General features: G+C 35.0%; 1 protein-coding gene across 15 annotated transcripts in view; it reads right to left on the bottom strand.

The window, feature by feature from the left end:
• Positions 1-23,975, bottom strand: part of POLN (DNA polymerase nu) — a 99,467-nt gene that overhangs the window by 10,980 nt on the left and 64,512 nt on the right. For all 15 annotated transcript variants that reach the window (XM_086888972.1, XM_086888977.1, XM_086888973.1 and 12 more), the window contains 5 exons: positions 23,597-23,679; positions 19,294-19,425; positions 16,368-16,478; positions 12,585-12,663; positions 1,864-1,931 (listed from right to left, as the gene is read on the bottom strand). In XM_086888972.1, coding sequence (XP_086745098.1) covers positions 1,864-1,931; positions 12,585-12,663; positions 16,368-16,478; positions 19,294-19,425; positions 23,597-23,679 — 473 coding nt within the window. The remainder of the gene's footprint in view (positions 1-1,863; positions 1,932-12,584; positions 12,664-16,367; positions 16,479-19,293; positions 19,426-23,596; positions 23,680-23,975) is intronic.

Consider the following 23,975-nt stretch of genomic DNA (forward strand, 5'->3'; position numbering starts at 1 on the left):
GGAAGGAAATCAGTGTCTCAGCTGGTCTTTTGTGTTAAGAACAAGACAAGTTATCACTCTTCTGTTCTTTGGAGAGTATATCTGAAAGTTCCTGTCATGCAGAATTTTCTTTTTCTTTGACTCTTAGGGCAAAGTAGAGACAAATTGAAAACTCAATCTTCAATCAGCAGAATGAAACAAACTTCCATCTTGAACACTCAAGTTTGGCAGCCTATGCTAAGTGCAATGACAATTTCCAAGGTATCTCAGACCTCTAGGCTGCCCAGGTCCATTTTCTAAAGGTCATCTTAGCAACTTCAATTATAGGGTGATAACTTTGAAGCATAACAAAGAATTTACAGGTATATTTGTTCTGCACCCTGCAGCTAGACCTGGAGATCAGCAAACTAATTACTGCACACTGCATACTCTAAACTTGAGTATTTGAACTGCTTTTTTTTTTGCATTTTCAGAAAAAAGCCTCCAGTCATCATGTTTCCATAGAGGGATAATGTATTACTATTATTCATTTGATAGCTAGAGGTTTTTTCTGTTATACTTGAAAAGTATTGATTTTTCCAAATTTGCTACAAATTCAGAGTAGTAATGAAGATCTGAATTTTACCCAGTGAGGGCAGAATCTATGTTTTTCTATATGTATAATCAATCATGAATAATTTTTATCTTTTGGGTATAATATTAGCTCTATACTTTATGCAAATTGATGCAAAATAAGATAATAAAAATCCTTCTATGCTGTCCTACAGATGTCTTTCAATACACTACGCTTCCTAACTCTGAAACTATGTCACTTTTAGACATTGCCTTTTCTGAACAGATATTGCAATCTCCAATAAACTGTATCATGGTTTTTAAAATTTAAATCAGATTCTAACTCCTGTATTTAGAGGTCAAATGTTAATATATTAACTTAATTCATTACAATGCCCTGAATATACTGAGCTGAAATATTTCCCAGGTAGTTTGTTTAGATTAGATAGAATTTTAATGCTCTCATTTTGAACTAATACTCACAAGAGAGATCAGTGATGAAATGAGATTAATATAGCACATTGCACTGCTCAAATGAATGCAGCATAGGACGGTGAAATTAATTTTTTATTAAATGCTTGTGTTATAACAGAAGATATTTCTTGTATTGGTTCATTTAAAATATTTGTGACATTACCCTAATTGGTTTAGATAAACATATTGCTGAGCTTCAAACTAGACAAAATTTTGTGAATAAACACTTGGTGCCTACAGGAATAAATCCACTACTTACTGGAGAAGAGACCCAACAGTCTGCTATGTGCCCTCGCTTGCTAAATTTGTAGCAGATACTGAGACAAACTCTGGCTTAAGGAATAATGTCTGGAAGTAAGCCAGATAGGAGGATAGAAACATAGGCATGAACTTTTACTAACCTTAACCTTGAGAATGCCATCATAAAGTTTCTTAATATAAAAAAGCAGTACACTAACTTAGAAATTACAGTACGGTATAATCCTACATGAGGAATTGAATAGCTCTTTATGTAACAGCCTCTAACCTAAAGTACTTCAAACTGGTTCAGCTCCTTCTAAAACCTCAGAGGAAATATTTACTTTTACAGGATTCACACAGTGAATGATGAAATCTTGACAAAAAAAAACCAAATACAAATAATCATGATAATAAATTCCAAATGAGTATATCACGTTTTATCTACATGAGAGCCAGTGGTGAAAACATTCAGAAAAATCTGCTTAGTGTACATTTTCTTAACTGTGAGAATCAATGTGTTTCTTCTCACTATATCAGTTCTTTATTCTCTGAGAAATCACAGGATATAAAGAGTAAAAATGGGTTGGGGAGGAAAAGAGCCAGAGAGATTGTATTTACCTGAGAATTCCTGGATTTGAGAATCTTCTACTTCAAATAACAATTCATCATGGATCTGGGCAATTAACCTGAAACATTTCAAAGACATCAGATAACATAAGCAAAAATTTTAACAGTGCCTTCCATTCATGGATAAGTTAAAGTGAAAGTAAACATCCAAAGGAAATTGAAAAATCATTAATGGATTTAAGAACTGTCTCTCCCTATATTCTGGAAACATAAAGGCCATGGTTGTAAACCCATATTGTGCTTACCAGCCTATAAATGTCATTCAGGGATTTGATGACGTGACAAAGTATTACTTAAAACCAACACAATTTGTAGGAAAATGCAAGAAATTATGGTGACAGACTATGTTTTTGTTAATATAGCTTGTTTTTCTGAATTGGATGTAAAAAAGAAATTCTTCCTCATGAGAGTGGTGAGGCACTAGAACTGGTTGCCCAGAGAAGTTGTGGATATCCCATCCTTGGCAGTGTTCAAAGCCAGGTTGGATCGAGCTTGGAGCAACCTGGTCTAGTGGGAGGTGTCCCTGCCCATAGCAGGGGGTTGAACAAGGTGGTCTTTACAGTCCCTTCCAGCCCAAACCATTCTGTGATTCCATGATTTAAATTAAATGTCACTTGTAGACTTTTCTTAATACCTTTTTTTAATAATAGCAGTTATTCAAGTAAATAATTCTTTACAAATGGCTGAAATACCAATATGGTTATGACTTATAACTTTTCACAGCTTCTTAAGATAGTTTCACGCTGCCTTAAATTACAATGTGACATTGACTAACAGTGTGGTGAGCTCTAATAATAGATCTTAAATTATTAGTCACTTACTACACAGTCAGAAGCAGAGTGAAACAGATTAACATATTTCTAATAGGAAATTAGGACACAGGACACAAAAAAGAAATAGATTAAAAGACCAGGATCATCTATAGCAAGAGAATAGAGTTACATGAAAAGTTGTAATTTCCAATTCAAGTAAATTAATTAAAGTGAGAGTGTCCTCATAACCATTGAAATGACATGCAAAAGGTATAAATCAGAACAGTGAATATTAAAGATGCATAAACAGTCAGTCAATGGAGTAAGTGAAAATAATTCCATGTATTAAAGCAATGCAATTAAAACATGATAGACTGATTATTGTTTGCTCCAGAGTAGTGTCTCATGCCTTCAGTCAGAATTAGAGCATCATATATTCTGAATATTTGGTAAGGAAATGCCTTCTCTTAAAAGAACTTACAATAGACATAAGAACTTCATCATAAATTTATCAGGATTTAGGAATGAAAGAATAGGATTTTCAAAACCGCTCAGCATTGTAACAACAGATCACCTCACCTCCACGCTAAAAGTAAAACAGGAGGAGTAGGGTTGGACCAGAATTAAGTGCTACTTTATGTATGTCTGAAAACCTGTGGAAGCAATGTAAATTAACAGAAATTTTCTCTCTGGGAAGCAAAATAGACTTGATACAACTCTACATGTTCCAGTTCATCTACTGAATGCAGCTCCTTTAGCTTTGCTCTCCATCATGGCTAAAGGATCCTGTTTCTCATTCACATCTTCCTGAACAGCACAGCCCATCAGCTCAGCTGCATTGCCAAGTTAACTCAAGACCTGCACAGAGCTGCAGAGTTACATCTGCCCCATCTTACCCATCTAGTGGTTAATTTGAAGTTCAGGACCATGTTCTGTCTGCTAAATACAGAACTAGAAGTTGGCATTGCTGGTTCTCTGTCTAGCTCTGCTAAGCTCCTAACCGATGCCTTCAGTTAGAAAATGGGAATAGTATTTCTGAGATCTAAGAAATCAGTATTTTAATACACTTCTATTTTCAAATGAAAGATATTACAGAAGATTTAATTAACACTAAACATGATTTCCTAGACTGATGCCAAGAAGTGAAATAGTACACACTGTTTCTTCCTTAATGTTCATCAAACAAGATAGATATTTTTTGATGATGTTTTATCTTTTTTCTTACGCGTTTCACAGCAATTAATCAGTTCTGGTCTTACAGTACAAGGCCACCTATATTTTTTCAGGCTTGCTTAAGTAATAACACTTGCATGAAATATGCTGTTCCACAGAAGGAAACATTCAATTTGACATCAATAAAGATGAAAGAAAAAAATCAAAGCAATTTGTACATTCAAAATTTACAGCTTTCACCATTCCCCTGCATGCACCCACACAGCCATTGCATACTCTGAGTGAAAGAAATTTGAAAAAGCCTCTATACTTTTGCTTAATAGTGTAATTGAATCCTCTTCACTTTGAAGGAATATTGCAGTAGCAAGCTCCTCTCATTATCTTGTGCTAAAAGGTATGGCCAACTGGATTAGAAACTGCAAACCAAGCAGAGACTAGTATGTTTTTAATTCTACAGATTATAAGAATGCCTTTGACTTAGAAACTAGTATTTTATTAACTATGTTTTTGCCTGATGGAAAACTAGGCATTGCTTTTGATGAGTACACATATAATTTCCTTCACTGAGAAACATGACTTGCATCTGAACATGCCAGTGGTGTGGAACTAGAAATAGTGCTACAGCCTGACCCTTCAAATGCAGAAATATTTCTTTGACTACCAGTGGCTTTTGGATTCCCACATGGCTTTTGACACCACTTTAGGGTGCACAGCATACAATGGCCATACAATATCTTAAACTATTGTGCTGCGCTATAGAATTTTTAAAAGAAAGTATTTTTCATTTTCTTAATACTACATTGATGATTCTTCCAGTTTCTTATAAAGAAACACAAAAACTAAATTCTCAGGCCTCCAGTGGATCTTCCCTGCTATTACTACTATATTATAATCATATTAATTAATTATATACGCCAAAACGAATTAAACTGTTCTCAAAATATTTTTTTTTCATAGTATTCTATTTATGAAGCCTTATTGTTAGAGCATACTTTTGTTTAGTACCAGGCCAGTTGTCTAATAAAAGAATTAATGAGGATTTTGTTTGTTACTGGAAATCAATACATTCCAGGTCTGGACTCCTCTGTTTTATAGTACAGGATTGCAAGGTTTTCCATGACTACTTCAAACACCTAGAAATAATTACACTATTGAACTGACCTCAACAAAGCAGCTGTTACCTTATTAGTGAGCAACTGTATTTTTCTTATCATTAAAGGAAACCACCTTCTGTCTAAACTCAAAAAAAGAGCACTGTGGCATGACATGCTGCAGGCTCCAGTGTAGGTATATTCACTAGAAGAGGCCAGTGTAGGAGAGGGGAGAAAAAAGACAAGACTGTCATAGTAGTCTTCATCAGAAGGAGGTTTTAACAGTGACATGCAGTGCTTCAGGAAGCTAGAATGTGTCAAGAGATGCTCAAACTAATTAAATTCATACTTCTACAGAGAAGGGACTAAGGCTGATTCTGACCTAGATGTTCTGAGCTCACACTTGGAAAACCCCAGCTGTCTATTGACTTTGTGGGGGTGCCACCTCCCAAAAGAGCTACCTGAAGTTAGACAGAGATTAACCCTCTGTACATTTTTGTGATATATTTTTTGAATCACCAGGGAAATTTTTAATGCTGTTAACAACACATCCAAAGCATAACATGGTTTAGCTTTCCAGAGTGATCTGTAGGAAGATAATATAAAATATAAAACACCAATAGTTTTGTGGTGGACTTGGCAGTGCCAGGTTAACAGCTGGACTCAATGACCTTAGAGGTATTTTCCAACCTAACTGATTCTATGATTCTCTATTACATCAAGCCGTCTGTTTTAAGAATTTGAATAGAAAATAAATTAAAAATGAGGTTTAAAACCAGGGAACTGGAAAAGCTTTAAGAAAGAGGGTTTGATCATCATGCATAACATGGCAGGACTCAATGATCTTAAAGGTCTTTTCCAGCCTTACTGATACTATAATTCTGTAAGGAATCAAGGGCACCTCATTCTGACCAAAAGCCAGGCTGAGAGCCCAGACTAAAGTTTGAGATGGTTCCTGTTGGACATTCCTACATCTTCAGAAAAAAATGGTGCTGGGCAAGGTCACAGGTCTGATTCTGAACTAGAGCACTCCAGTATAAAATTTCCTCAACAAATGACATATTTTATTTCTAACTTGAAGATATGCTCAAAATTAAATAATATCTGAAGAGATTTCCTAAAGCAAAAGGATTGTCTTTGGAGGAGGAGTAAAGAAGATGAATTATTTGAAATACATCATAACTTAATGGTTTGAGTAAAAATTCTAGTGGGAAAATCCTATAATACATCTTGAGAATTTAAAACAATGTTAGTAGTTAAGTATTTATATAGAAGAAAAAAAATATAAACATTAAAGAGTCACTACAAGTACATCACTTAAAATAGGGCATTAATTATCACTTGGTAGCATAATAAACTTTGAAGTACTTTTTAAAAATATTATCTAAAATATTTACTACAATATCTTAAAAATATTTCTCATTTTCTATTCCCACAAGGTTTTCACCTTATTTAAAAAAGCACTATGTTCTCTGACCACTGAAATGAAGGTGTCAGATTTTATATCCCAAATATTAATATCCTTGTATCTCATTCTATGTTATTCCCCTTTTTTAATATAATCAAATCAATCAATAAAATAATAATCCAATGAGTAACACTACATTTTTTTGTTTTGAATTTGAAACCAACAAACGTCTAACGGAAGACTTCGCAGATATGGGAGTACAAAGTTAAAAACTTTGTACATAAAGTTTAAAAATAAACACAAAAAGCATAAAAACTGTAAAGTAGTTAGGAAAAAAAAAAGAAAAAAGATAAAAACAGTAAGTATTTTAAAATCAGACAAATGGAAGAGTATGAAAAAAACCAAAACCCAAGCCCTCAAAACAAAAAAAAAAAAAAAAGTTTCATGTTTTTTAAATTTAAAAAAAAAAAATCACTTGAAAAATTGACACATTCACTCTTAATACATTAATATTTAATAAAATATAGATTTAAAAGGCATGTGATGAAACACTTTGCCAGAAAAAAACAGAATGGCTATTCATCTAATGAACACTTGCATAGATTTCAAGGATATTTAGAAATGATGACATACAATGATTTTGTGGGAAGACTTTTAAATCTAACGTTTCAGAATTTAGACTCATCCCCACAAGCAGAGGAAGATGAAAATCCACAGACAGACAGGCTACTCTACTACAAATCTTACACCTCCCTCCTGAAGCATCTGCTACTGGCCACATTCCGTGATAATGGACCAGATGGAACCTGGATCCAATTCCTCTTAGAAATATCCATGTTCCCTCTACTGAAACACTATTCATTTATTTTCTGATACTACTAACACTACCTGCTGTTTAACTGTGCCCCAGTTCCCCCACAAAAGCCCACAGATTCCAGTGGACAGAATGCCTATTGTCATGTAAGTAAGGAACAAGAATATTAGAATATTGTAATATTTTGTAGAATTTTCCCTTTTTAAAAGTTTTTTTGAAGCTGCACCTATGTGGATTTCTAATCTTGTAATATAAAAGTTATAGCTCATATATGCTCATATAGTTTGAATATGTTACTTGCATTAACTTCAAGCTACCTCTTTCAGTGTTTTCATGAAAAAAACAAATTATTTTAACATTTTAACCATAAAATTCCAGCTAGCCTGTGAAATGGGGTTTCTCAGCTGCTACATTATGAAGAGTGGGAAACTGAACAGATGGCTAATTAAAGATAATAGAATTTTTGCATGTATCCAAAATGTTTGAAAACATACCAATCTAAAATGTGACCTACAAAAGGGTTATAAATGAAATATATTTATTTGTGTCTTCCATAAAGGAATAGTTAAAAACCTGCTCCATCATGCATGTCCTTTTTGGCTCTGATATTTCAGCATATTAAATATACTTGGCTCTTTCTATAAAGAATAAATTACTCTGACTTGCTCTGGCTCACTGAGCATGAAGTGTTCAGGTAACAGCTCACCATCTTGTGGATACATGCAAAATACTGCTTTGATTGCTTGAGGAAAGTGATGATTTTTCTAAGTTACAGCTTGCATAGAAATGTTATTTATCTACTTTGGGAGGCAAAAAGCTACATATTGGACAACAGCTATGGAGAGTGCAATATGATCTCGGAAGTTTCCTTCTCCTACAGAAACAAAAGCATTTGTCTGTGAAACAATAATTTTATTCTCCTCTCAAGCAGTATCCAAAATTTATCTTTTCCTTGTGGTTCAATTTCTCCAGTATTAGGCTAAGGCTGAAAGTTAACCATCTTGCCAAAGTTAATACATTAAGGAAATTTGGGCATATATTGAGTGGAAATTGTGGGCAGAATACCAGAGCAAAAATAATTTAGTTGAAAATCCTGGTTAATTGCTTGAAAAGAAACATGAGTAAAAACAGCTTCTTAATTCCTGAAGAAACAGATAAAGGGATGTAAGATTTATGACCAGAATTAAAGAAGATCAACACACATAGCAGCAGCACTAAGAATTTTACTTAATGTATTTGTTTGAAACTATGATGTAATCAGCAAGATGGGTTTATGAATATGCCCTCTTGTATGAATCTGAGAGATTATAAGCAGTTTATAAAGAAATAATTATTGAATCCTACAGACCTTATAAAAATGCCTCTAGATTCTTGAATTGTACTAAAACTGAAGCCACTTTCAAGAAATAAATTATTTGTGATTTATCATGACTTGTATCTGAAAAAAATCCAGGTCACAAAAAACAATACTTGTTGCTGGGACAATAAGAGCTGTTCCTTACTAATTTAGCTCTCTGTAGAAATGTGTTGCATTTACAGCTCACCAGCACAGAAAATCAGTAGGTTGATTAAGGCATCCCTTCCTTGAGGAAGACATAGAAAAACTCTACCATCCACTGCTACTGAAAACCAGCAGGGACCAACCAAGAAAATAAACCTTTTGCTTTTATTTGCTAGTGGTTTCTCCTTTTCAGATTACTCATTTATATTTAGCCTGTGGTTGAACTTGTCTCTTTAACTAGGCTCCAGACATGATGAGAAGTAAAGCTGTGTGTTTGTGGCACAAGTCCAGTGGTGAAAGAACAATAATTTCATGCAAAAGCAGAATCGGTGGTTTCACACCAAATTAATCAATAGTTCTGCAGACTTGTTAAAATTCATGTACAGGCTGTTAAGATACTGAGAAGTCCATGTAACACCAAGTAATATCAGTGCTTCTTCAGCTTACAAAATGATAATATGTACAAACAATACTATAGGCAGCAATTCTTCCATAATTCACCAGCATTCTTTTTTCTCATGAAGTTTCCATTTGACTGTCACTGCAGTGATGTTTTAAACACCGAAAAGAACTACAACTGTCTACCTGAGTTCACCAAGTTCACCTTTGCATTCTCATCAATTCCATAAATCTTGCTTTCAGCTGCTACTATATGTCTTGATCTCATTTCAGAAGTTTCTCTGCTACCATCTGCCTGCAGGAAACATTGTGTGGAGGTTCTGTGGATTGCATCAGACAGGTAAAAGCTGGCACTTCAATAATTTATGTTAGCAGCACATTTTCAGTGAGCAACTTGGCCAGCAGCAGCATCAGCACATCTTAAGAAAGATCTAGGTAATATGGAAGAAGTCTGAAAAATTTTATTTACTTGTACCATGCAAAAAATGAAGAGATATTAACACTGATGCCAGTAGTCCACCTATACTAATATCAGATCTGTAGCATATACATTACATTTAATACTACTTTTCCTGATTTCTGTAAAATTGTTTCCAAGTAATTGACTGACTTTTTATTGTCAACTGCATAAGCTGCTAGGCTGGTATTTGAATTAAAAAAACATAGAGAAAAATGAGACTGCTAGTTGACAAAATAGATCAGTTACAGAGGAATACTGTTTCATCAAGAACTTCTCTCTGATGAAGCATCATGAAAATGTAACTTGATCACCTTTCCTGACTTCCACATACAGTATCATATGTGCAAACAATACCTGGAAATCTACTGACTGCTAGCCATACAAAAATGAAGCTTCACACTATTGGGTCAGAGCTTGCTCACTGCTGGACAGCCTTCAGCACGGGAACAACGAATGCAGTGTAGGGAGTGAAGACTGCAAACATACCTGCAAACTCACACTAAAAACTATAAGACCTTATTTAGAATTATTTTTTCTTTATTTCTAAGGTAAGGAAGACAAAATGTTGAACATTAGCCAAGGCCTAGCAATGTGTAATTGGATACTGTCTCCCAATGTAAATGTTCATAATCACTTCTAAAGCATGTGAAAATGATATTTCTCTTTGATATTCTCTTCAAAGTGAAAATCCTGTTTCTAAAATTAGAAATTCTAACAAGGAAATAAAGATACTTACAAGGGGATGAAGATAGCAGAAAAGATAGTGTGCTTTCTTTGGCATGAATATGATCTGATGGGGTGATAATATGAGATTGATTATATTTCTCATTTTGGAAGAGCTACTGTACATTCCCATTGTTACAATAGCACCAATTATGTCCATGGCTCCTTTCAACAATATTTTTCAAAAGGCTTTAAAAAGGATGTTAGGATCATTATCCTGACCTGACTGATAAGAAAATCAAGAAACAGACCACTGAAAAAATAACTAACTGAATGTCACCTGTCAGATAAGCAGAAACACATTTCAAGTTTCAGTCCCATATTCTTTTGGCAAAATCCTTCTGATGTTTTCAAATGCCCAAGCAGGGAAGTGTTCACAGAATTTACAAAGGCATTGATTGTGCTTTTCTGACAAGCCTGTAAGTACCTACTAAATATTACAGCAAGGAGCTATTACTGACTACTAAAACACTTCTCTAGCAAAGCCATCCAGTTGTTAATGGCTGGCAGAAGTTCAAAACTCCTGTTTAAAACAGTCTATCCTTTTTAAATGCCCTTGCAGTGTTGGTCTTTCCGAGCTGTGACATTTATGATAGGAACAACCAGGATAGGCAGTGATATTTTTGTTATCCATGTTATGACCAGTGTAGCCATTTCCCTATGCTTTCACAACTCCATGAATTTTAACATGTACAGCTCCAATACTTCCCTATGTCTGTTACCTCCTTAGCCATTTGGTGACATTACTTCTTTAAAATAAATAGTTTTGGGAAAGAAAATCCCAAGTAAAATCTTCTGTTGAAAGAAGAATCATTCTTAAGCTTAATCAGACATGGTATTAGTAGCAAAAAACAATGGCTTTTCCAGAATTACAACAAACAGCCAGTTGCTGAACCTGAAGATCTGTGTGCCAGGCAGGAACTACAGAATGTACAATGTTCTTTGCCCTCGCACCACCTCCACTTGCCTCCTCCACTAAAGGCTGTTGGCTGTTCCTCTATCACTCATCTAACTCAGTTATGCCTGCTACTGCTGCAGAAATTTTCATCCATGCCACAGCTGACAGATTCTGGGCTCTTCATTCAACTCAGGTAGCAAAATGAATAACAATTAGTGCAGACAATCTGCCTGAAAGTGTACAATGCAGTATGTGATAGCGCATCATCCAACATTTAATACAAAAATGTATCATTGTCTGAGTACAGGAAGGATCCCCATCAAAGAACAATTTCCCTTTTCAGATTTGTACTAGCGGGCCACTTGCTCTTTTTTTTTTTTTTTAATAGCTCAATGGTATTTTGCTTAAAAAGTTGCAAGAATGCTTAAGAATCATTCAGAAGTTATTTTATTTTTAGCATAGGAATGAGTCCAACTACTTTGAATTCAACAAACTGAACTTTTATTTTTAATTAGAAATTGTATTTTCAAGCATTGATCAAATAAGACAACACTGCTGTGTATAAATGAAACACACTAACACACAAAAATCACTTACAGGGTTAGATAATACACGTAATTGCCAAGTATATTTGGAAGGACAAACCCTATTTCTTTGTACTGAGCTAAACACCCATAGAAGTCCTCAATGCATGGTTGCTACAGCTAAGTTCTAGATAACGACAGAAACATCAATGTTCTGCACTACTTGCACTGCTCTGCTTTTGTCTGAACTTCTACTGCACCAATTCATGTTCTACTGGATTGTTTGCTACAAAACCTTTGCATTACCAAAGATGAGAAATCAGTTCTTTGGGGTCTTTTCTACATGTTTGACTTCAAAGTCTCTTTTTATTGCAGCAAATGATAATGTTCACTGGCTCTCTAGACCAACTTCTCCACAGGAAAAGTAGACTTCATTATTTCTGCTACTGGCATAAAACACTTTGAGGACATTATCTGATCTCCCACCCAACTCTGAGCAGTCACAACAGAAGAGAATTATCATGACTGAGCTTTTCTTTAAAGAAAAGCCATTTATACAAGAATAAAAAAATGTTAATTTATTTTGCTTGAGCACTGGTTTCCTGATTCCTGTTTTTTTCCCAAGCCCATTGAATGTTCAACTCCCACTGTACAATATACTCAAACACAGGAAGGATATGATCACTGGGCTTGATTCCAAAGGTGCAGAACTACCACTGAATTAGATCTGACCGAGTTTAAATGACCATGGGGCACTTCAATGCTATGGATGCATTTACAGATCCAACCATTCAAGCACAAAGATATAACTTTAAATGTTACCCATGTAACCATTCCACATGTCCTTGCTTGTTGAAAGATTCAGAGGTACACATGGTAGTTCTAGAGCTAATTAAAACAACAGAAACATATTCATTTCAACTAATTTTGTTTTAAAACCAAACAGTTTTGCAGTCATTCATTACTAACCTGGCTGTTAAAGTTGGAGAAATGACAACAGAGGCAAAAATCTTCACCATAGCCATTTTACAAAGATCAGCTGCAGAGCCTACAAAAGAAAGTGATCCCTTTTTAATTTAAAGCATGCAAAAGGAAAATGCTCTTCTTGGAACTATGGCATAGGAATAATAAACATCAGAAGATTCTGAATTATAATAATTTTCAAAACTAGCAGATCCAATTAATGTAATATGATTACAGATTATAAGATTAATAAGTAACAGAGGAAGTAATTACATGTCAATTAAAACTAGAAAATAACAATATGAAATTATGTGTTAATTAAAGTGAATTTGTCATTCAGGACTATACGTTGAAAAATTGCTTTCTATAAAAAAGGGTATGAAATAATCTATCTATAAGCTTTAATTAAAATTTCCCTATTAATCAATTAAAATTTAATGTCATAAAAGGTCAGAACATTGTTTCAGTGCTGCATTTCAATTTGGAGCCTTACTTTTGCACTTTTTAATATTTCCATGTGTATGTAATGTATATTCATCACACTACAGTGTTAAGAGCAGTGGTGCATAAAACAGTGTCATGTCACAGAACAGATGACACATCTCTGGTCGTCAAGAGACAGAATAATTCTCCAGGCCTCCAGTCTGGTGAAGGGCTTTGCTCTGATCCAAGCATTTTACACAAAAGATTTATCTGATAAAACATAGAAACAATCTTTTGAGTAAAGAGTGGAAGCCATAATCCTCCTTGTCTCATTAAACATCCTAAATGTCCTAGATCATGGTCCTTTTTACAACCCTGTAACTCAATAAATTCTGATTTTTTTCCTCCAAATGATTCAGCTTTCAGAATCATTTGGAGGAAAAAAATCCAAATGGGGCAGAGAACAGCCAGGTAGCCAAATCACAAGGGTACACTGCTGAGAAATAATCAGAGAATCGCAGAATAGCTCCAAATGGGAAGGGACCCATAGAGATCATCAAGTCCAACTCCCCAGCTCCCTGCTGCTTGCAGGACTCTAAATCTGAACCGTATTACTGAGAGCATTGTCCAAATATTCCTTGAACTCTGTCAGGCTTGGGGCTGTGACCACATTCTGGGGAGCCTGTTCCAGTGCACAACCACCTTCTGGGTGAAGAGCCTTTTCCTAATATCCAACCTAAACCTCCCCTGACACAGCTTCAGGCCACTCCTTCAGGTCCTACAGCTGTCACTAGAAAAAGGAGCTCAGCACCTCCCCCTCCACTGGGCCCCTTGAGGCACCCCACATGTGATGAGGTCACCCCACAGCCTTCTCTTCTCCAGGCAGAACAACACAAGAAACTTCAGCTGCTCCTTGTAAGTCTCTCACTTACAAGGTCCTCAAGACCTTTCACTATCTTGCTGACTCTCCTCTGGACACAGTCTGACAGTTTGATGTCCTCCTTATATTGAGGCACCCAAAACTGCACACAGGACATGAGGTGGGGCCACACCAGTGCAGAGCAGAGTGGGACCATGACTGGCCAGTGAGGCTGTGCCTGATGTCCCTCAGGATACAGTGGGCCCTTCTGGCTTGGGAGGAATATCTAAGAGAATGAGGACAAAGGCTTAACATCTCTTCTTTCTCCGCAGTCATCTATGACAAACTGTCTCCTCTTGAGACTCTGTTTTGCTCATTAACTGTACCAAGCGCAGAGCCTCAGCTGATGATCGAGATGGTGATGTCTGACTGCAGGTTTAGCCTCAAATATCCATCTTATTTTCCTGTGTCAAATTATTCAACACACAACAAAAAGGGACAACTGATATAAAAAGTAAGAAAGGATGTTTCAGTAAAGGTCAGGTAAATATCTTCTCAGTGATTGTCAGAATAAAACTACACTGAGCATTTAGTCCATCACAAAAGAAATGTTCTAGATACATTCTTTACAAAACATAGAGTAATAAATTTTGAAAGAATTCTCAAAATAATTTTTTACTGAAATACGATTTTTAGAGGTATCTTAATTTAAAATTTTAAAAAAGAAAATAATTATAAATTAATAATTAAAGATAAAACAAAATGGGTTGTTTTTTGTTTTTGTTTTTTTTCTCTAGGGGGAAACATACAACTGAATAATAACTGAAGAATAACATGCTGCACATTGAACTGGGAAACTACTGAACTGGGAAATATTCAAAAAGAGAACAAACGCTATGAAAAAAGTGTGAGAAAGCCAACTGTAATAATTCAAAGCTACAATTCTACATTCCTTTCAATATTGTCATGCATCTGAAGTGTTCTGAGTCGCTGTGACCATAATCAAAATGTAAATTACTTAAATTAATTAGACTATTAGGTTTAAATATAAAGCACATATTAAATGCAGTTTAGTGCACTAAATCTGATAAAAAAATTTATCATAATTTAGAAAGTTTTTCTAGTCTTCAAACATTATCTTATAGCTGAAATAACATCATGGTAGTCTAGAATAATTTCTTTTATAAAATTTGGGAATACTGAATATTTTAGAGTTTTTAATCTTTGCTCTACCACACCTTCTAATATTATATTCTGAGTAACAACTGCATTATTTTGCATTGATTTGTCCTCCAGTATCACTTGAACTGACAAAGAAATCTGACAATCTTATGATTGTAGGTACATAGAAGTGAGTGTTCCATAGACATTCCTGAGACAGCCTTGCTCCAGCTCTTGGGACAGATGGACGTAGCAAATGCTGCTCAGAGGGCCGTGTCTCTTTATCAGTGCTACACTGTGTGCTCTGCAGGACTCACAGAATGAGAATTAGAATTCTAGATCTGTAGCTATCTTTGCAGAGACAGTACTTAAGGACTGTCAAACATGAAATAAGTACTTAAGGCATTTTAAAAATGAAACATTAAAATGAATAATATTTGGAGAGGAAAGCGATACTTTCAAAATTCAAGTAAATTTAGAAGGAGCGTGCCATCACCATGTCTAGAAAGCACTTTTTCCTTGCCTGTAAATTGTACACTTCCAGGATTAAGTTAGAGAAAACCCTGTCAGCATCATCCAATTAAAAAAATAATTCTTCTAATGGACAGCTTGGTAGGAGGGATCTCAGTCTTGGCTGACAGCTCAGATATTTTTTCCCTTTGGGTGGCTAAATTCTGTACACACCTGAAGCCCAAGTTACTTAAACAGAGTATGTTATTGCATTAGATTAACTAATGTGAGCATAGAATGCTGACTTTTACATTTCCAATCTATATGTTAAATGTTTTTCTGTGGGAAAAAACCAATTTTTTTCTTGCCCTCCACAGATTTAAGTTTGAAAGTTGCTGCGAAGAATGAGCTGGATTTCAAAACAATAACAATGCACAATTATTGTAACATTTTATATTTCTGAAACTAAAGCTCTCTGGCAAAATAAAAGCTGGAATATGTAAGAAACATAATCACTGAAACCCTTCTGCAGTAACAGACTATAAAAACTGGAAAATGTTTAAAGAAACAATGCATCTGAAGAAAGGAATTCTAGATATTCTGTCTATACATAGTTTGTATCAATACCTACATTTAACTTTCACAGAGCACTCTAGTGTATTAGAACATTTATACCGTCGCTGATATTATCATTATTATTATAGTATTCTGTTTATTGGCAATTTCCAAGGTAGATGGAATATATAATTTTAACTTCTTTTTTCACAGTAAAACTCACACCTACTCTAGTAGACTACTGGAATATTCATTCCTCTGAAATTATCAGAGTTATTGCCCACTAAAGCCAGGCAGGGATAGAGGTGGGGAGAAAGGAAGGTCGGGAGGCAGATCTTTACCTTGAACAACAAAATTGACAGCCTGCCTCTCTGCTTGAGTGCGTAGCTTGTAATCCTGTGCATTGATATTGGCCAGGGGCCTTCTGCGTCCCATTATGGAAACCACGTAACCTTGCAGGATTTAAACAAAAATTATAATTATGCAATATAGAGTGATTAAAATTAAATTTCAAAAATTCTTTTTGAAGATAATACAAATGTTTGTAATTATGCGCTGCCTGAGTCAATTTAATATTTTGTACTCTGAAAATAGTCAAAGCTTATTTAAACATTCAATGCTTATTGTATTTTTGGTTTAAGAATTATTTCATTCAAGGAATTGGTACATGTTATACAAGGCAAACTTTTCTTCTTTAAGGCTGTTAAATTTTTATTGGGAATGTCTACTGATAAACCAGCAAACTCTCTCTGTGGGAGATGAAACTATAAATACCTAACAGAATTAGCTATCTATTAGCAGCCGTAATTAGAGCTTTTGACACAATGAATAGTTTACTTGGGAATAGTAATGAAAAATCATTTTGTAGAGCAATTAAATCACTAATGAATATTTCCCAAAAATATAAAATAGGGTTTTTTGCAGAAAAAAAGTTATATTTTTTTTCCATTTTCTTTATGTAGTATTTCTGTGTTGCTTTCACAGAAAATTTCCTTAACTCTAGTGTGGTGGGATATTTAGTTTAAAAGAAGCATAAAAACACAGTTAAAGCTTTATGTTAGGCCTAATGACGTATTTTTCTAAAAAAACCCTATTTGGAGGGCAAGTGAGAGGAGTTGAGAGAGGAAAAAAAATGTGAGGATTCTCCTGTCAAAATAACATACACAAAACTTAGCTTATCTTTAAAAATAAACTTCTATTTATATTTTAAGAAAAATGAAAAATCATCCATGTTAAAAATACAACTTGAAAAAATTTTTCTTTATATTTTTGATCACCTTGACTACCCATGAATTGTTGTTAGATACCATGGAAATTCAGACTGACACAGTTTCATCTCCTCTGCTGTGCAAGAATAAGTGGTGAGGAGATCTCTTCAAACAAAAATGGAATAATGGACAGCACATACCCAGGCTTGTGTGCAGAGGATGAATTAATTCAGATTTCCGTGAATTAGTGCATTTCCAGGAGCACTGATACCAAAAGTACCAGTTTTGAAACAAGGAACAGAATTATCTTGAAGTTGGGGTATTTTTTGGCAAACAAGTCTTCCCAATTTAACTAACATTTTCCATGAAGAACAGTATTTAAAGATGGGATTCTTGAAACATTGTATTCTTAGGTAAAATTAGATTCGCTGTAATATTCTTATTCCTGTGAGGTGTGACTCCTCATAACTGAGCAGCATTCCCAGATAAACACCATCATTTGTGTAATAGTGGCAGAGAAGGTGCCTGGTGCCAGTGACTAATCTGCAAATGCCTGTAGTCTTTTCAATATGTCAATAATTTCATAAAAAAAACAACAGCACTACAGTAATATACATAATAACAAATATCTTACTGATGAAAGAATTATGTATATGCTTATCATGTCTACATGAAGTATCAGACATTCATAGCTTTTAAATAATATTTGTCAGTGGGGTGCTGCTCACCTTTGAACTGCAAATAAATTAAGAAAAATACCTTCTAATGAGCTCAATAGGTTGGAATGTTTTGTTTTAAATTCAAGGTGAATTAACAAGAAAAATATAAAATAATATTGATCTACTGCAGATTTCTAAAGCCTGAACAACCTAAACAGATTGCACTTCGACCATTAGTAGTTAAAAATGGTTGATAGGCAGGAGTGTAAGAAGTAATTAGACAAGCATGCTTTGATGACTTTAGAACATTAGTCATGACATTCTTTTCTACTGTACTCATAAACCAGATTCTCTTGCAAGGAAGTCTGTTTATTGAAATCCATTCACTTTTAAGGAAAGAATGCTAATTTATTTTAAATATATCATAATTATATTAGAAATGTGTAATATTTTACTAGGTGTGTTATGCTTGGCTTTATTACAGCTAAAAATGGATGTTCAGTAACTTCACGTTTCTTGAGCAATTCTAATTAAAAAATGAATGCAAATGTGTGACACAATGACACTTCATACTTCCAGTAGATTCTGTGGCCCTACAAAGTATAAAAATTAAGGGTAGCCATTTTCATAACTAGAAGTGAATTATATGTTTCTGTCATGACACTCATCCATACAGTGATGGGTATTATACTGCAAATTTACTATTTAATTTCTAAAAAATGTCTTAGTACTGCATGCCTGAATAAGAAACAAAATAACTCAATTTTGATAGTTCTGCTAATAAGCTTTTAAAAGACAATATTTCAAGCAGTTATGTTTTCTCTTCCCAAATTACTGCACTCCTAGGATTCACTAAATATAAATGAATATGTAAACTAAAAACAATTTGATGCAAGAAGAGTTTGCAGCTGCTGGCTGCAGAAGCACTCAGCACACATCTGTCACTACAGCTACCACCTGAACTTCAAGAACATAAATTCTGACTGATGTAAAGAAAAAGTAAGTTTAAAAAAATTGGCTGTGTAAATTGACTGAACTTCCACGGTCCAGCAGCCATGTACCCAATTTATTAGGCAGAAGATTCCTTGGGCTTTTTTTTCTGTTGGAGTACATTATATGTCAAAATGATGCACTGTAACTTGACATTAAGTGGGGTTCATTCTGAGAACAGATGTCTTATTCTGTTAGTATCTTCTGAGAAAAGGCAGACTGAACCAGCTCCTTTTAGGGATAAAAAAGAAAAAAAAAACCACCCCAAACCTGATTCACCAAGAAAGGATATTCCATCTATTCTTGTTGTCCTGTAACTATCTGAATTTGGGTCAAGTTGAATCTCTGTCTTCACCACTGTCACAGATTGCAGATCAGTAAACAAAATATGGTCACAGACTTTGGATTACCTTTATCTCGGCACTGTTCAATGGTTTTCTTTGTAAATTCATGTACTTTCTTGTATTTTTGCATAAAACTCTCTATAAATTGACCAGCTTGAACTGGAGTTATTCCCAAGCAGTCAGCAAGACGTTCTTTACCTGGTGGTACAGAAATTCTCACTATTATGCAATAAAGCAGAACACAAAAGCACTACATATAATAGCACTCTTTCATGCACAGTTAGTGGAATTAGTTAACTTATCTCTATGAAAGAAGATGGATCTGATACACTAAAATCATATTGCAACAAAATTAAATGTTTAACCCTGAGCTTGAATGTTTTACTGATGTTACTGGATTAAGTAAATAAGTAATAAGTATATAACAAGTATCCAATTAAGACATTCCTAGTTATAATTTATATCTATAATGTGGATTAAATCTCTTTTGTTCACAGAGCAATGCTGTTGCTTTAAGTATCATTCTACTAGATCAGTGTTGAAATCTCCAAACTTTGAAGAGCAGATAAAGATTTGAAATTAACTTTAAGCAAACACAAATAAAATGAAGGTGTACAAAAGGATGGAGATATTTGTTGTTTAGCTAGAAGCTTTAGAGTTTAGCCTGAATTTAGAAAGGATGTTTGGAGTCTGAGTCCCATAGATTTCAAACAGTCTTAGGCTCCTCAATGTCAGCAGAAATTTGGGTCCAAGTTTTGAGATAAAAGGGTTGGAAAAAAAAAATGGAAAAAGGAAAAACAGAAAAAGTGTTTCAACAGAGAGAGAAAGGAATAATAGCTTTTGGACAGGATATAGGTGCACAATATCTGTTAAGCTGGATCTAAGAGCATTTATAAGAAAAGGTGAAAAAAACCTGAAAATATTCCAGAGTGCGAAAATATAAACTAAGAGTTACAGTTTAAGCCCACTTATAAATCAAACAGTTCCAGTAAAAAGAAAACATACATCAACATTAGTCATATGAAGTTTGAAAGACATATATTTCCATCAGTTGCACAGCGACAGAGAACCAGCACCATGTCTGCAAAGAACATAAGCTGAGAGGAGACATCTCAAGGCACCAAAGGCATGGAATAGTCATTGTCATGGTAACACTGTCAAGAAAAATTGTCTAGCACTTTTAAAAGAGAGAAGATTTCAGCCACCTAAATGCCATCACTGTCAGGCTGATGTGCATTTCAGAACAATTCTTGTAGCATTTTGTTCTCAGTCACGCCAGGATCTGCACTGAGCAGCAAGAACACCAGTCTGGACAAGGTGCTAGAGAAAGAAATTCACACTGACATCCAGGATGACATTTGCTGAGCTATTATAGATCTGTACTCTTTTTTTTTTGACATCTAATTAATTTGGGTTTTCTTCCTGGGTCAGCAAATGACAAATCTATCTGATAAAGCACACATTGCTAACAGCTAGGAGACTACTGTAACTTCCTTAGAGAACTGTAACATCTAAGTTTGTCCATGTTATCCATTTAAAGAACTATTAATATACAGAACAATTGCATAGAATACTAGGAAAATTAAAGCATAATATTAGCAAGGACATCTGAAAGGTGTCAGGGAAATGAAGTTCCCAGGAAGCAAAAAGAGGGGAATAAACAGCTACATAATTGTGTCAGATAATGCACCATAATGCAGGAGTACAGGCCATGCAAGGCATGTTTAGTCCAGGAGTGGACTAAACCTTCTCTGAGCACTCTTCCTTGACTTATCTGTGCCAGGAGAATTACTAGCAGCAGCCTATGAGTTTCAGTGTTCTCCATTTTGCAGTATCATCTTTCCAAAATGAAAATAGCATTAGTTTTCATTTAAACACTGTGATAGCCCTCTGTGTCAGTTCAGGGCTTGAACATACTGCCATTGAATTCCTTATTTTACAGATGTTTATGTCACCTGTGTTTCAGTTCTACAAGATGACTAAGGCAGAAACAGGTTAACCAAACTGCTCCAAACCTACTAAAAACATTTATAGAATGTCCTGAGCTGGAAGGGACTCACAAGGATCCATTCCTGGCCCTGGACAGGACTCCCTAAGAGTCACACCATGTGCCTGAGAGTGTTGTCTAAATGCTTCTTGAACTCTTGTCAGGCTTGGGGCTGTGACCATTGCCCTGGGAAGCCTGTTCCAGTGCCCAACCACCTCTCTGGATGAAAACTTTTTCCTAATAACCAGTCTGTCTCTTCCTTTATTATCCTTCAGAATTAAAGAAAATACCTTGAAAACATGAATGAAGTGTAACCTAAAGCTAAGAAAACAAAAACAAAAAAAAAATACTATTTACTACATGAAAGGTTTTTATTAACTCCTGTAAGCCTAATACAGGCAACCTCCTCAGGGAGTGTTTTTGTAGTTTTCAATCCTGAAAGAAGTAGTATTCACACTCTTCAGTTGTATCAAAATGTCTTCTTAATGAAAAGTGAGCTGTCTTTTGAAGGGAGACGAAGTGTGGGTGGAATTCAGTCCATCAACTTTGTGTATCTAACAATTACTTTTTGTCAGGCCAGTTTCCATCTAAGTAGTTTAATGATATCATTTCATGTCTTAATTAGGATCTGATCACACTTCTAATGAACTGGAAACTTCTTATTATCTCTGAGGTGCTTCAACTGCCCTTGTTTGAGAGAGAGGGACACAAAGTAAACAAGTAAATGGAGACACTTATATCAAACACTGCTGCACTGAAATCTTTAGTGCCTGGTTCAAAGGAAGTGAGGGAATGCCAATACTGTGCTTAAATGCAAACATGAAAGTTCTCTACAGATGAGAGGACAGACATAGGCTCCACTGAGCCCCAGGAACTGAGGCATTTTTGACTATACACAGAACTACAGGGCATTTAACTGGTGGTGATTCATCTGATTACATCTGGTATCTGCCCATTCCACCCACAGTGAAGGGAAGAGATAGGAAATGTGTAGCATTTGCATGGACCAAGGGGCAGGGGTGATAATGCTGGCATTTTTTGAAATAATCTAGTGATGAAACCATTCAGGTGGGAAATTGAAGATTTGATTCCAATCTCAACGCAGGCAGGTCTAAATTTACAGTGTAGGGTACTAGTGCTGGGCTGTTTTGATATAGATTTTAAACACAGAGGTTTCAAATGCAATACAGCTTAATGAAAAAATGGAGGTGTCTATCTATCTATCTATCTATCTATCTATCTATCTATCTATCTATCTATCTATCCTTATAGGCATGTATATAATCTACACACACCCCTAAACACAAAATAGATACTCTGGAGAGCTGAATTTGATGCATTTCTTTCCAACTGAATGCCATAAACGATAAATGGAATACCCTGGTTGATTATGCCTTTGGTTCAAGGACTCAGTGCAAAAGATGGCTTAGAAAGCACAGCCAGGAACCCAAAATGTAGCATTAAGTGTTTCTAAGTTACATAAAGTCTGCAGCCTAGGGCACTCATTTCCAAAATGATTTTTTCAAGAACTTGTCCTCTGTAGAGAAAGTTAGTCAGCTGTTCACTGAAACCAGTTCACAAGAGCTTCTAGGCTGATGACATACATGCATTTATCTCCCCAGAAAAAGTAACTCTTAAGCATGTATGAAGCAAAAGGAGAGTTGGGCATCATTTAAGAAATAGTAGGCAGTTTTGGAAAGTATGGAGAACATCTTGACTTATCTAGGACCTGGTCAGGACTTAAGCAGAACAGGTAACAATGGATTTTTGCAAGTTTTCTGCAGTTGTGAAGAAATGGCAGCAAATGTTACGACTCAAAGTAAGGGAACACTTTTACACTGTGAGGGTGAGCGAGCACTGGCACAGACTGCCCAGGGAGGATGTGGAACCTTGAAGAGCCCTTTCTCCAGCCTTGAAGACATTGAAAATCTGGACACAGTTCTGGGCAAACAGCTCAAGGTGTCCCTGCTTGAACAGGGGGCTGGATCTGATGACCTCCAGAGGTCCCTTCCAATCCCTGACATTCTCTGATTCTATAAATGTGTTTTAAAACAATACTGGAGTTTTTTTACTTTCATTGCAGTTATTCTCATCTCTGTCTATACACTGAGAGGATACAAAAGTCCACTCAAAATCAGATACATGCTTCAGTTTTATCAGCAGTAAATAAATACAAAATCAGATAATCTTTGTATATGGCAATGTAACTACATTAATTTCATCATTTTTATACTGAGTAGGTAATTTAATAATCCTGGATAAAAATATAAATGTAATACTTTGACAAACTTTTACTCACCTTTAGAAATTCAGTCTACTTATATAAATCATGAATAAAGTATAAATTTATAGTAGCTGTGTTTTTTTTCTAAAAATGCCTACCTGCTCCATAAACCACTGAGTAAACTATACGCTTGGCTTGCTCTCTATCAGCATGTTTCACTTGTTCACTTGGAATCCCTTTCCTAAACAAACAAACAAAATTCACACATTTTCAATTAAAACTAAGGTGTTATCCCCACAGAAAACTTATTTAAAGTCAATAATCATTTAATAACTACAAAATTTTAAGATATGAATAGACGCACTTAAGGGATTTTGTTGTCAACCAGGAATGCACAACTTCTTTAAAAAAATTTTCATAGAGATAGTCCATAGTAAATTAAATTCTTCATTTTAATTTTAATATTCTCCTTTCCTTTTCAATTAAATTCTTGGTCTTCCTACTACTATATTTCTAGTTTTTCAGATTGAGGAGGAT

This window comes from Cyanistes caeruleus, chromosome 5 (genome assembly GCF_971803275.1).
Source record: "Cyanistes caeruleus chromosome 5, bCyaCae1.hap1.1, whole genome shotgun sequence".
In the NCBI taxonomy this organism is placed as follows: domain Eukaryota; kingdom Metazoa; phylum Chordata; class Aves; order Passeriformes; family Paridae; genus Cyanistes; species Cyanistes caeruleus.